Source organism: Apostichopus japonicus, chromosome 23 (assembly GCF_037975245.1).
Source record: "Apostichopus japonicus isolate 1M-3 chromosome 23, ASM3797524v1, whole genome shotgun sequence".
Taxonomy (NCBI): Eukaryota; Metazoa; Echinodermata; class Holothuroidea; order Aspidochirotida; family Stichopodidae; genus Apostichopus; species Apostichopus japonicus.
Window position 1 is genome coordinate 4,857,009 of NC_092583.1, and position 14,269 is coordinate 4,871,277.

Sequence of the window (14,269 nt, forward strand, 5' to 3'; positions counted from 1 at the left end):
CCCGTATAATGAATGACAGGTGTACAGGGTTATATGAACTATTAGGCTACACCTTATTCATAGGTTCATTGCGTGCTGACTCTAAGCCAAATACATCATATATGATAATGTTCATGGAGTAGATGATCTTGCTTCGAAAAAACTGATCGGTAAAAAGTCCATTGTGTTGGTTGTATAAATGTTTGGAACACAGCAATCTGGAGCGTAAATTGGGGATGTGCCCCAAAAGTCCCCCAAGAAAGGCCCCCAAACACTGACTGACAATGAGAAGTGGCCCCCTTTGAACACATCAAAGATTACACCACTCCATACATAACTTGCTCAAAAATGTGAAAAAAGAAGATAAAAAGAAGAGATACATGGTAAAGAAACGAAATGAAGTACAAGTAACTCCTCGCTCAGAAATGTATTCTTGTGCTTGAGTGATAGCTACAAAAAGAAGTAACAGTGGTAGAAAATGTTGCAGCTTCTGGGGTCTTAGGGTGACATACTCCTATTAGAGGAAAAGTGCCAAACAGCATCACGAGAATGTCTTTTTTTAATATTTTATCAATCAGGATCTGGTTTTCTGTGGCTTGCATGTTGAAGAGCATGAAGAACATGCGGTGCAATGAAGTACAGGTGGTGCAATATTTGTGTAAATTGAGGTAATGTCAGACCCCTCTAGGCCTCCTAAGAGCAGGGTACCAAAATTGTTTACTACTGAGTAAAGAGGATTGTTTACAAGTGACGAAAACCTCAGGCTCTCATAGCAATAAAATCTGCATGGTCATGATACAGAAAACTGATGGTGCCATGAATGGCCAACTTGTCAGCTATCCAGTGATGGTTAGGGTTTAGCTAGTGAGAACTTCTATCTAGAATTAGAGACCACATCACTTTTATGATTTAGTTTGTAAGTCAATGGGGATTTTACCAGGCATATGCTACCTTAAACCCCTGTATACCAACCAGGACTGTTTTGTTTCACACTTACTTTTCAAAACCTTATTTAGCAAGACATTGCAGTCGGTCTCAGCAAAGCTGATCGGTATCGAATCGATCTACAACCCATATAGTTATGAGTAATATTGTAGATTATTTATGCATTAAAATAGTTCATAGCTAATTTATTCATATTAGTCATTTTTCTAATTATCCGTTGTCGTTTGAAGTCCAAAAAATATTTCAAAATATTGACAGTCTAAATGTGACACTTATAAAACTCCTATCAATGCTTAATACACATAATATAGTTCTATATAAGTATAAAAGTATTAATATCATGCATAATTGTAAATTCTTTATACTGTACTAATTCACGGACCTAACAATGCCAAACATATAGTCCTATATAAGTATAAAAGTATGAATATCATGCATAATTGTAAATTCTATATACATATTAACGGACCTAAAAATGCCAAAACATCTGCCTTTCGAGGGAGAATATACATATTTTTTTCGGTGTTAGTGTGGAATAGTCTACGACTTATATAGTTTTATGCTTACAGTGACATTCGTTGTTGGATTGTAACGATGTAACACTCTTACCAAATTGTACAGCACGCATACATATCCCTGATGTCCCTACACCAAACGAAGAAAATCAATGACATTTGGCTGTACCTTTATGACGATATCCGTTTAAATACAACACAGGATGTCACTAAATTAGACTAAAATTAGGCCTACCTATGATAAGTGTGCAAAGTTTTACAACTTGCTCAAAAAAAATTGCCCTTTATCATCGGTTGTGAGAAAATCAGTAATACCTTACCTTCAAGGAATGCCATATGGGACTTTATAGAACTTAACATAGTAAACTTTGTTATAAACTTCATACTATAAACTGAAATTAATAATATAAAATAGGCTTCTTCAATTAAAATCACAATATGGAGGTAGAGAAGTTAACATGATTAGTTACTCGACACACAGTTAGCACACAAAACTAAGATGGTGCCCGGGTCATTTTGTCTGGTCCATGATAGAGTGAGGTACGAAGTAGGGTGGTCGTATCTTCTCTCCTGTATTCATCTTGCTGTTCTTGGCCAGCATGGCTACGCCGTCACGGACTCGCTCAAAGTCGTCCCAATCGTTCCATACATGGCAGGAGATTCGACACCAGGTTTCTTCACCGATGCTACTGACTCGCACGGACACCCCCGCCTTCATGAGGTCGTGGTACAGATCCACCGGGGTATTATTCACGTACGCCTCCGTTAGGTCCTTTGGAAGTCCGATCACGGCCATATGAGGTGCCCGTACATCTCGAGTCACTTCAAGGTGGGGAGTGCCCCATGCTTCGGATAGCATCGCAGCCGCCTCTGTTACCATCTTGGCGTTTCTCGCTGCGATAGCCTCCTGGAAAATGGTGCAATTGTGATACAAACGTTAAAGGCGCAAATGAGAAGAACGTCAAGTAAATTTCAATTTGAACAATTATAGTGAAGAACAAAAAAGAATGTTTGTAAGGATTTGATATCTCAGCAATGAAGTTATTATGTTATTAAACCCATTGTCGTATCATGATTGAAATGAATATACGCATGATGAAGTATAAATTTCAATCCTCCCATAATTCATCATTCCCATTCTTATATTTGTACAACATCTTTGAGAACATTGTCCCCCTTTTTACAATGTGATCAACTAATACAGAAGTGTTCTACTGTCCGTATCGGTTAGGCTAACAGCCTACCATGTTATTATGACTATTTTCTAACAACGTTGGAAATTGATTAGTTGTTATTTCAAATGTTCACAATAAATACTTGCTGTATTGCTGTATTCGAATACGAACAACAACATTTTTTGAATGCAATTTTAAATTCAGAAGAGAACATTCAATGTCATGAATGTCTTAACAGGTTCCTTACATTATTGCTGAGTGTGTCTACGGAGAAGGTAGTGTGAGGGGTGGTGTGGGGTGACGGGTGGGGAGGGTTGCGGGCTGGTATACTGCATTAAACTTCTGACAAACTTCAGATTCATATGTTCAAACTCACAACATTTTGGCATCAAACACCATGATACCAGATATAATGATTTCATTAACAACTTTTCAACACATACAGATAGCGATATACACTGACTGACATGACATGCAAAATGAAACATTTAACCAGCGATGAAACATAAAGGCATTTTCACTTTACACTGCATGTGTGTGATGGTATCAGATGGATTATCCTTGCCAGATGTATACATAAATACAAACTTAATTTTTTTTATATAATCGCAAATAAAATTTCTATTATCTAATTTCGTATAGCACCTAGTGTTGTGCTTACCAGGCCTCCTAGTTCCTCGTAAAACTCAATTGCGTCCTTCACCAAGATGTGACAAATACGGTCTTTCGTCATGGGTGGGTAAAAACGGTCTCTAAAATGGGCGGCATAGACCGTATGAGAGGTCACCAAGGGCTTGGTTTCATCTTGATGTTTTGGATGCACCCACAGAAAGGCAGCATTCTGAGGGATCATCATCCATTTACAAAGATTACCTGAATTGGAGAATAACAAAAGCCTCATGCATTTCATTATAAAGACAACCTAACCGATCCCTGACAACAACTACAAAATCATAACGATGTACTTGCTTCAATACGCAGTATTATTATTATTGATGACTGTAGGCAATATTTGGTTTCCCAAACTGGAAAACTATGGAGCCACTCTTAAACCGACCTTGAAAAAATTGTGAGGGGGACTGTGGATTGCAAAGAAGGCACTCACATATTTTTTGTTTCTGTTCTCATTCGACAACACAAAAAACTATATTATATGCCAACCTTATATATTACGTGGAGGAACCCTGTGACAAATCTAACTTGGTACAGGTAGGACCTTTGCAATGTCACCTGCAAGTTAATCAGGTCACACATCAGGTGTCTATGCATGCTAAGTTCTTCAATACCGCCCTCATTCTCTTTTCGGAAACATTTCATACTGTAGTTTTCATTGTTAATTATGTCCTTCAAACCACTCGTTCTGCTACTGAAACGTTTTTTAAGAGACAGGTTGAGACCGGAAGTGTTAAAATCCTTCGGCCAGTGACCGCAGACCGTCATTTCTCAGAATGGTTGCTATTTCTAAAATGGTGGGGTCTGTACTCTTTGTCTATGTTAGAAGAAAACATTCAACAGGTGGAATAAAAATTATCAAAGGAACATTAAAAATGTACAAGTTGGTACAATTAACTTTGTAAATGTTGATAATATTATGTAGTCAACATGTCTTTAAGTGTTAAAATATGTTGCATTTGATACAGAATTTGGTAACCCCCTATACAATAGTCCATGTACTTTGGTTAGTAGCATTATTTGATAGGGGGTCACGTAAGTTGGCTTTTAAATACCAACAAAAATGGAAATATATCTATAATGATAATAACTGCTTGCACGACAGAAGACGTATAAGGAACACACATAATATTTATGTATTCTGAAAATAAAGTTCTCATTCGAATACTCATAAATGTATTTTACATGCCTACCTTACGAGTAGAACCCCTGTGACAAATCTTATGCGGTACAAATGAATCAGGTCAGACATACGCAGTCGATGCATGCTAAGTTCTTCAATGCCGCCCTCATTCCCTTTCGGGGCAACATTTTTATACAGTGTAGTTTTGATTTAGTCTATTTTTGTACACAAACAGGAATGGCTTTGTTTTAATTTTTCATTCGCATTATCTCTGCGGATGGTCATGATTATAAGTAACAACAAGAGATTCATTAGACCGTCAAGAATGCAGAATTAGGCATAAAAATATTTACTTCATACAATCTATAGTCTGCACTGATATGTTGCAAAGTGGTTTGATTAGTAATCAAAAGAATTTTATCTCGAAGGTGAATGGGGTTTGATGGTAAGGGTGGGTGGGCGTGATGGTGGGTAGGGGTGGGTGGGCGTGATGGTGGGTGGGGTGTGTGTAGGGTTTGTGTGGCTTATAGACCTCTAGAACTCACCGACATAATAATCCGCTCCATAATCTTCAAGAGTTAGCTTGATCTGTCCAGGTGTGTGGGCGCCATCTATAACTGCCATGACATCATGTTTGTGACACAGATCGACCAGTGCTTTAATGGGGAAGAGTATCGCTGTATCACTGGAAATGTGATCTATCACGGTTATCTTGATGCCTGGATGTTCCTCCAGTGCCTTACTGTACGCATTTATGATGTCATCTTCGCCTTTTATTGGGAACGGAATTTCAAATAGGACTAGTTCCACACCTGCATATTTATCGATAGGAAAAGTAAAATTCTAAAAATTTAAGAAAAGATAGAAACATTAAAGAGGACATAAACCCAACTATCATATATGGATATTTGTGATACAGGCAAGTGTCATAAATATCTTCTTCCCATAGCTAAGAGATCGCAAATGTTGTCTGATGATCGCTCAAACGCATGAAACTCTGAGTAACAACTACCAGTGTTCCACTGTCTCAACTAAGTCTCGCCTATACTTCGCTGTCCACCGGACATAGAGCACTCTGCGCCAAGATAGACACCAACCAACCAATTGGTAATGTCTATATTTGATTACAGTGTTTATTATCTGTAATGGAGATAACTTTTACAAATGTTGAATCTACAATATTGAAGCTAACTAATGATCATATCATTTGTAACACTTAATTAACACTAGACTGCTAGCGACGCAAGCGATCTCTGCAAACTGTTAGCATTTTTCTTCCTCTGAAAGCCTTTGGAAGACGAGAGTGATCTTAGCCCGTGCACTTGAGTTTATTTAAGAAGTTCTGTACCATGTTACCGCAATTCACACAATTGTAACAAAGAAAAGCAGGGCTTATGTCTTTATATTGGTCGGATAGCCTCTACTCGAACACGCCAAATTGTACCCTGCTTTTGTAGGTGACATTGGGTTTGTGTCCTCTTCAGTAACAGGAAATATCGATACAAATGGTTGAACGCAGTAAATTCATTGTAACAGCGCATTCTTTGACTCTGTCTCGAGTAAGAAGTTGAATATTTGATTAGCAAACACCACAAGCTGCTTTCGGAAATCACATGAGAAAAACACCAAAAATATTTCAATTGGTTAAACTAAACAAATCAAATTCTAAAAAAAGAAAACATTTCAGCAAAGAGTATGTTTCAACACCTCCTTACTCAATCTGGGAGTGACTCGATTAATGTATGTCGTCCAGTTACAGAGTTGTTGACTATAAACAATTCATAATCACGGATGTTAAATATGAATGTAAGAGACTGACTTCGGTCAGCTTGCGGCTTTGATAAGCCGATGAGGCTTCTTCCCGAGTTCCTGCTTGCAGGAGGATCTAAAATACATACATACATACCTTACTCAATACACTCATAATGTAAATACACTGGCCAGTCATGAAGTCCTTACCTGGATTCCCTTGAACCACAGCCTCTGCTTGTTTGATCACCGCTGGATATGCAAAACTACACAGTAAAATCTTATCTCCCGGTGAGTATTTCTGGGATTTGAGAGCAACATTCGTTCCTACGAAATGAAAAACATCAAATCAAGGTTGTAAGAAAGGAAACAATGGTGCACGGCCTGCATTTCAAACGTATTCGTCTTTCGCTACACAAGTACATGAACATACTGTATGGTATAATGTTTGGTTCCAGTAACATATATATGACAGTCACAACAGATGATTGAAACATGTAGGAAAAACAAATATAAAACAGTGGTCTACTCTACTGTAGAACAACACTTCCTTTATTACTCCTCAGCAGGGGCGGACTGGGTCTTAAAACTGGCCGGGGCATTGTTCACCTAGACGGCCCATTATTCATTGATATGTTACTTACATAGTGTTCGCCGTCCAGCTGGGGGAGGGGGTCATTGATATTAAATTGAAGTTAAGGAATGCCTAGATGCAAAATGGTGCTATATTTTTCAATTTTGTAGATTACAATAAATCCTTTATAAAAGACCCAAAAATTATTTTCCAGCAGCACGAACACTTGATTAAACTGAGAAAAGTTAAAAACGTAAACAAAAAAATGAGCTGATTCCCATAGATAAAAATATATTTCTACACAGCCCCTCTGTATTCTATTAACTACTGTGAAAATGGGCTGTAATTTTTACCAGGCTCCCCAGCCCACCGGGCATTGCCCAAATGCCTGTGTGGCCAGTCTGCCACTGCTCCTCAGTCTAGCCTTTCTTTGAATAAAGGTAGACAACTTTCTTAGAAAGGAAAAATCCATAGTGACCCAATCACTATGCCAACAGAATAACATACTGTATATGTATCAACTTTTCTCACTGCCTTTTCCCTGTATTGGTAAAGCTTCTCTCTTTGAAACACAGTTGGCTTTTCTGATTCCTTGCCATACAGTTTGCTCAAAATTCAAATTGACTATCTGACTAATGTAGGGCAGGTGAGTTAAATTTGTCCATGAATTATAAGTGAACCAGAAAAGATCAGAGATTTCTAGCTTATTTGTAACACTCCCTTAAGTGGCATCAACCATTTCACTGGTAAGTGTTTTACAGTATAGAGTTTTTTAATCAAAGTTTTTCAATATCCTGAAGCGACAGTCTGCCTATGTGAAATATTGACACATAGGTGTAAGAATAATGGACATTTTCTTTTACCAATTGTGAGCCAGCAAATAAGCCCTGCCACCTTGCAACCATCCCTTTAATAATTGTTACTGATGAATGAGGGTGCTACATGACATTGTTAATAATGAGAAATATTTGCACAACTGACTGCCAAAGCAATTGGCATCTAGTATATTAACATAGAGACAATGGCCAATTGACCATTGGAAATAACCTGTTGATCCCTTGAAGCTCAGGGTGTGAAAACTGATAAACGGCCACTTGAGTCAGTTTAAAGCTTCCAACACAAGAATATCAATAATTTAAAAGCATATTTCATTTCCTGGATGACAATATATCAGTGGGTGAAAACAGATAAGGGCCTGCCTGAGTGTGTTAAAGCAAGACTATTGATTATTTAAAGCAGCACTTCCTGGATGACTGTATGTTTTGTTGAAGTCTTATAGAGCCTCTTCACAAAACTAAACTGAACTGACTTTGACCTACTGTAACTATGTTCACCAAAAGAAAATCATAGTATTGGAGGATTCTCAGGTCAATTGTAGCTTTAATTTTGAAGTTCTCATGCTGAACAGTTTTTCAAACTTTGACTTCTAAAGCATAGGATTAGCATAAAAAACTCACAATCAATGCTAAAAGCTGCTTAGGTGCCTAAGATGATCACAACAACTGCTATACCTGTGCTTGTATTATCAATTATGGCGATATTTTCCACCTTGGCTCCAACAAATTCAGCCAATAATTCATGTGACTCCCATATCAGGTTTGGTTCTGTCTCTATTGCCCATAGCTGGTTGTTCTTCTCCCGTTGTCGAATTAGTCTGAGAAAACAAAGAGAAAAAATGTATTCAGCTGATTTGGTCAGACACAGGAGAAATAAAATGGCCAAGGATAGTTACCATTCTCAGAGGTCATATTAAAGGGTGTGAAGACTCGCGCACAAAGCAACGTCTCATGCCGGTAATCTGACCTACTGTAGTTTCGAATGAGGTGTAACAGAAGTGTTAGACACCACCATCGATCCCAGAAAATACACACAAAGCTTGCTATGGTCGGTAATGAGACACTAGTGTACAGTCAATACATACAGCTACGGTCAATACCCACAAGTTCACAACACAGTGTACATAGCAGCGATGGACATCTCAGGTCTAGATAAAAGATAACAAGGTATCACGCAGGCTTGGGGTAATCGTAATCAGTAATCGTAATCGATTACAATCGATTACATTTTTTGAAGTAATCGTAATTGTAATCGATTACTTTTGTGAAAATTACAAAGTAATCGTAATCGTAATCGATTACAAGGGCAAAGTAATCGTAATCGTATTACATTTATGATTACAGTGAAATTTGAATGAGAAGGGCAAAATCAGTAGAAATGATTAAAACTAATTCTTACTATTGGCTTTTAGTGTGACCAAAGAAGTGTTCCTTGCTTCTAGAATTCTCTAGCACAATAAACTTACACTAAGAAGTACTGGGGATTTGATCACCATATTCAAGGATTTTTTATCACCTGAATTATTCTGTTCAATGCTGCCTCTCAGCGTTCACATTCCTTTTGCATACACAACTGGTTGACATTAGTTGACATGGTGTGCTGATTATAGAAAATTATTTCATTAGTATATTAAACACTTAACAAACAATAACAGTCAGGCTGACAAAATACACCCTTTAAATTCATTTAAGTAAGGATATTTGATAAATAATTCCATTTGCCATGTTCAGTGGGCCTTAAGGCTCAGGTGTAGCAGCTATTGAAAGCACATTGCTATTTATGTCAGTCTATTGTTCTCATTACCAGAGTTGACCACTTTTTGATGAAAATAATTTACTTTTACTTTGGCCTTCCATGTCCCATGTACTGTGGAATCATTGGAATGCCCCATTTCAAAGCTGTTTAGTTTTATTGGTGTTATAATGTAAAAGAGTTTTTAGTTTTGCTGCTATGCAGAAATTATTAGTTTACAAAATATAGTGTTGCATGAAAATCTTCATTTGTTTTACTTTAGTATTTGTCTGTTTACTCTTTGTCTGTTTAAATTGTATTTTTTACTGGACTTAATGGGTTACACATCTTAAACGTGTTAAGGCATAAATGTGTAATGCCTGGTAGGAATTGTAGATATACTTCCACAATTTTGTCCATATATACTGTAAATGCCCTTCCTTTGCCCTATTTCATTGCCCTATTTCCCGGCAGAGAGTTACAGTATATTAAACAGATATGCAGAGGATTGTGCAAGTAACCACAATGTAATCATGATTGTAATCACGATTACATTACAATGTAATCGTAATCGTAATCGATTACTTCAACTTTAGGCTGTAATCGTAATCGTAATCATACATTCTCAAGTAATCGTAATCGATTACATTCAGATGTAATCGCCCCAAGCCTGGTATCACGTTTCATTACTGTCTGCATTTTGTAGCGACAAGAAGAAAACGTCATTTGCAAGCAACGGAAAGTTAAATTTTTCAGAGCACATTGTCAAATATTTTGCACCCTACAGGTTCACTTACTGAATTCGAAGAGGGTTGATTCAAAGAGTATAGCGTAATGGTGAGAGTAGCCTCCATACAGAAGATGAGGCTACTCCAGGTTTAGGTTACGGATGTCAATTTGAGGAGGGAGAGTGGTATCATGAGAATAAAGGGCATTGATCAATGACCGAAGAGGTTCGCATATAGAGGCGCACAGTGTTGAAAGGTTACCGGTTTGTTCTAGGAACGGTAGAACAAAAGTGCAGTTATTTCTGACTAAACTACAGTAGATACAAATGACATTTAAAAACAGCATCTTAAACCTGTTCCAATTAAGTATAGTGAGAGCATGGGTGTACAGTATATCAAGATAGTACAAGCAATGATATACTACCCAGACAGGGTGTAAATGTTCGGGAATTTACTAATTACGTTCTTAAAAGCACAAATCATTCTCAATTTCATAACAACAATATCAATTAAGTCTGACCAAGTATGTGCTTGTCTGTACACCATGGCCTTGCACAAAATGTCATGCTGAAACCAAAAGCTTATTACTGACCACATCCGTAACTAAAAAGAAAGGTTTTCAGAAATTAAATTCTGCTCTCCTGACACAACCCTTGACTTGAAAGTCTTGAAGCAAATTCAAAGTCTCTCTTGAAAACAAATTTATTCAGCTTAGTGCTTTTAAGGTTTTTTAAATTCCCACTTGTTGCACTCAAATGACCTTTGACCATCATAAAGAATTATTGGGCTCTTGTACTGATTATAGGAAAGTCATATGCCAATATGACATCCGATCAAACTGCCTATCATTTGAAGTCATGTTTAAATTTCCAGAATATCATCTCTGCTGAACCCAAACAATATGTACCATCCACCAAAACAATAGGGTTTTTGTACTCATTATAGAGAAGACATAGCCTTACATAGCAGCTACTGCAGTTTTCTAGCAGTGTTCAAGTTTTCACACCTGATGACCTTAAATGAACTCTGACCTAAATCAAATTGTGTATTTAAGCTATACAATACACAATGCTATCATACCATTGATATATCTCCTTTCATTTTCTTGTTCTGGAGATATAGCACGTTTGATTCATGTTTTGCCCTTTGCTGACCCCAAATAACCTTTGACCTCCACCACAAACAATAGGGTTCGCTGAACTAATTACAGGAAATCTACACGCCACATATAAGAACTGAACAGGCTATCTTCGATCCATCAGATATCATGTTTACAAGATTTGTCACACTTTTTTCACAATTATCACAATTTGACCCCTGGTGACCCCAAATGACCTTTGACCTCTAAAACAATAGGCTTCTCCTACTCAATGTGGTACTCCTACACACGTTATATTAGATTGTTCCAAGCTTCCCTTGAGATATCGTGTATACAAGCAAGGCGTCACACACGAACGCACACCCACATCCGCCTGTATGACTACAATTTATACAAAGATTACGATTATCACTGAAATAAAAAACATGTACATGCTAAAGCATCACGCACGTTCACACATTGATGACACACACACAGCCGTTCAGTTACTGTACTTCCCTGCGTATGAACTCGGAATAACCGGATAGGCTGCAGAACTTGACTGCAGTCCTGTTGTAACCACTAACATGTCAATAGTTCCCCAGCATGACTTTTGACATTCTAATTGAAGTTGGCTTTGTATGATATACAACCAATCCAACAACTCAACTGTAACAAGCTCACTAAATAGGTAAAGTCTGTAGATGTTGTGTTTCTGGATTTCCAGAAGGCCTTTGATAAAGTTCCCCACCAGCGTCTTTTACTTAGGCTGAAGAGTATGGGTGTCAATGGGAATTTACTGTCTTGGATCGAGAATTTGCTTGGTAATAGGAAACAGAGGGTGGTAATTAAAGGCTGTGCTTCTTCTTGGCAGAACGTTACTAGTGGGGTTCCACAAGGGTCTGTTTTGGATCCCTTGTTGTTTGTTGCCTATATAAATGACATTGACAGTGATATTTTGTGTACACAGCTAAGAAGTTTGCTGATGACACCAAACTGTATTCTGAGGTTACTTCCAAAGCGATTCTGAGAAATTTCAAACTGACTTGGATTAGGTTTTACCTGGTCTCATGGATGGCAAATGCTTTCTTAATATTGATAAATGCAAGGTGATGCATATTGGTAGTAGTATACAGTAGTAACCAAAACTATACCTACAATCTTAATGGTGAGGAGTTACAGGTCTTTGTTGAAAGAGACCTCGGTATCTACAATGATTCATCTCTGCAAACTTCTAAACATTGTCTCAAAGCTGCTAAAAGAGGTAATAGGGTTTAAGGAATGAATAAGAGGAACTTTAGTTTTCGGAATGAGGACATACTTGTTAGGCTTTATATGCAGTTGGTTAGGCCTCATCTGGAGTATGCTGTGCAGGCTTGGAACCCATATTTTGCTAAAAGGGTAAGGAAGTACTTGAAAAGGTCCAGAGGAGGGCTACTAGGATGATTAGTTCCTTAAAATGTGTTCCTTATAATAGGCGGTTACAACTGTTGAATCTCACCACACTGGAGCTTAGGAGGTTACATGGGGACTTGATTCAGGTTTTCAAGATTGTGTATGGTTTTGACAATTTATCCTTCACCGACTTTTTCATGTTTGCTAATAGTAGTTGTACCAGAGGTCATTGTCTTAAACTCCAAAAGTCACAAAGTAGGATTAATATTTGGCATTACTTTTTTTCTAGTAGGGTTGTAAATGAGTGGAACGGCCGTTTGTCTGAGAAAGTTGTACTTGCAAGTAGTGTGAATGGGTTAAAGAATGCTTTGGACAATCCTATAGGGTCCTTGATGGGGACTTGAGTGTCCCTCCTGATCCTTTTTTTCTACTTAAGTAAACTAACTCCCAAACACAAAAATACAACGCACGCGTTCTCTGTATTAACTTTACAAATACCTACTCTGTTTGTCGATCGATGAATCTTCGCGGTACACAGGACCACGAACCGCTATTACAAAATGAACATCCTTCATCCAGATCAAATTCTTCTTCTCGTAATTGTTTCCCGACTTTATCAATTCCTCTGCATTGAGATTTTCTCCTTTTCAATATGAACTTCACCAAAGGAATGGAAAGAACAAATACTAGACCTACGGAAGAACATATAACAGCTGATAAACGCACGTTGTCCGGCATTTTGAAGCAAGCATTTCCACATGTAATTGTATACAGTATTGTACCGGACTCTTTGAATCTGAATATTGGTTCGAAGTCCGTTCACAGTCTACCTGCATAAGTTATCATAGTACGTCATCATACTTCAACTTCTATGGCTTACGTGCTGTAACCACTGAACTTTAGAGGTCAGTGGCAGTAACACATCGTATTTCTGAAGGTACGTAATGAATGCAGCATATACAATACTGAATGAATTGTCTTGTAAAATTGTTTCCGCCAGTAGGCTGGGAAAAGAACTTAGCAGGAAAAATTAAAGATTCAGGAGACTGTGATTTTGAAGTTGTTGAAGTTATGGAGGCTGTATAAGCTGGAGAACGTGCTAAGGCGAAAATGTATAGAACGCGAAAAGTATGGAACGCGAAAAAGGGAAACTAATATCGTTGTCTAAACTAAGTTTGCTGTTGCATTGCTACTGTTTTTACCATATTGTTGCTCTGACTCATGTTGATGTGTAAGCTTGAATGCAATCTGAACTTACGTTGTTGTCTAAACTCACGTTGGTGTCTAAACTTTTATTATGTCTAAACATTCTTTGCTATCTAAAGTTACGGTGTTGTCTAAACTTACTTTAATATCTAACCTCACGTTCATATCTAAACGCACGTTGGTGTATAAAGTCACGTTGGTGTCTTAACTCACGTCGATGTCTAAACTCACGTTGATGTCTAAATTCACGTTGATGTCTAAAACTAACGTTGATGCTTAAACTTACGTTGATGTCTAAACCTACGTTGTTGTCGAAACGTTCGGTGCTATCTTAATATCTGTTGTTGTCTAAAACTTACGTTGATGCCTTAACTTTCCTTGCTATGGGCGGCCATTACCTCCAAAAATAATAATAATAATAATTCTGTTTAAATTTCACCAAAAATTACATGAGAATAAATAAATTCCTTCATCAAAAATAAATTTACTAAATCACATAAAAAATTAATTTACTCCAGTAAAGAAACATATTTTCTTCATCAAAAAGTTCACCCCCCACATA

General features: G+C 37.5%; 1 protein-coding gene across 1 annotated transcript; it reads right to left on the bottom strand.

The window, feature by feature from the left end:
- Nucleotides 1–376: 376 nt before the first annotated feature.
- LOC139964703 (uncharacterized) lies at nucleotides 377–13,521 on the bottom strand. The gene is made up of 6 exons (XM_071966560.1): nucleotides 13,004–13,521; nucleotides 8,244–8,386; nucleotides 6,369–6,485; nucleotides 4,955–5,221; nucleotides 3,276–3,487; nucleotides 377–2,346 (listed from the first exon to the last, which is right to left on the bottom strand). Exons 1-6 carry the CDS (start codon nucleotides 13,237–13,239, stop codon nucleotides 1,951–1,953), a joined length of 1,371 nt encoding a protein of 456 aa, XP_071822661.1. The 5' UTR covers nucleotides 13,240–13,521; the 3' UTR covers nucleotides 377–1,950.
- Nucleotides 13,522–14,269: the final 748 nt, after the last annotated feature.

Excerpts from the sequence above, each read along its gene's own strand:
- LOC139964703 (XM_071966560.1), bottom strand. The coding sequence starts at position 13,239 with ATGCCGGACAACGTGCGTTTATCAGCTGTTATATGTTCTTCCGTAGGT. Across the intron at positions 6,486-8,243 it reads AATTGATAATACAAGCACAG|GAACGAATGTTGCTCTCAAA; the intron begins GTATAGCAGTTG and ends TTCATTTCGTAG. Across the intron at positions 2,347-3,275 it reads ACGAGGAACTAGGAGGCCTG|GAGGCTATCGCAGCGAGAAA; the intron begins GTAAGCACAACA and ends ACCATTTTCCAG.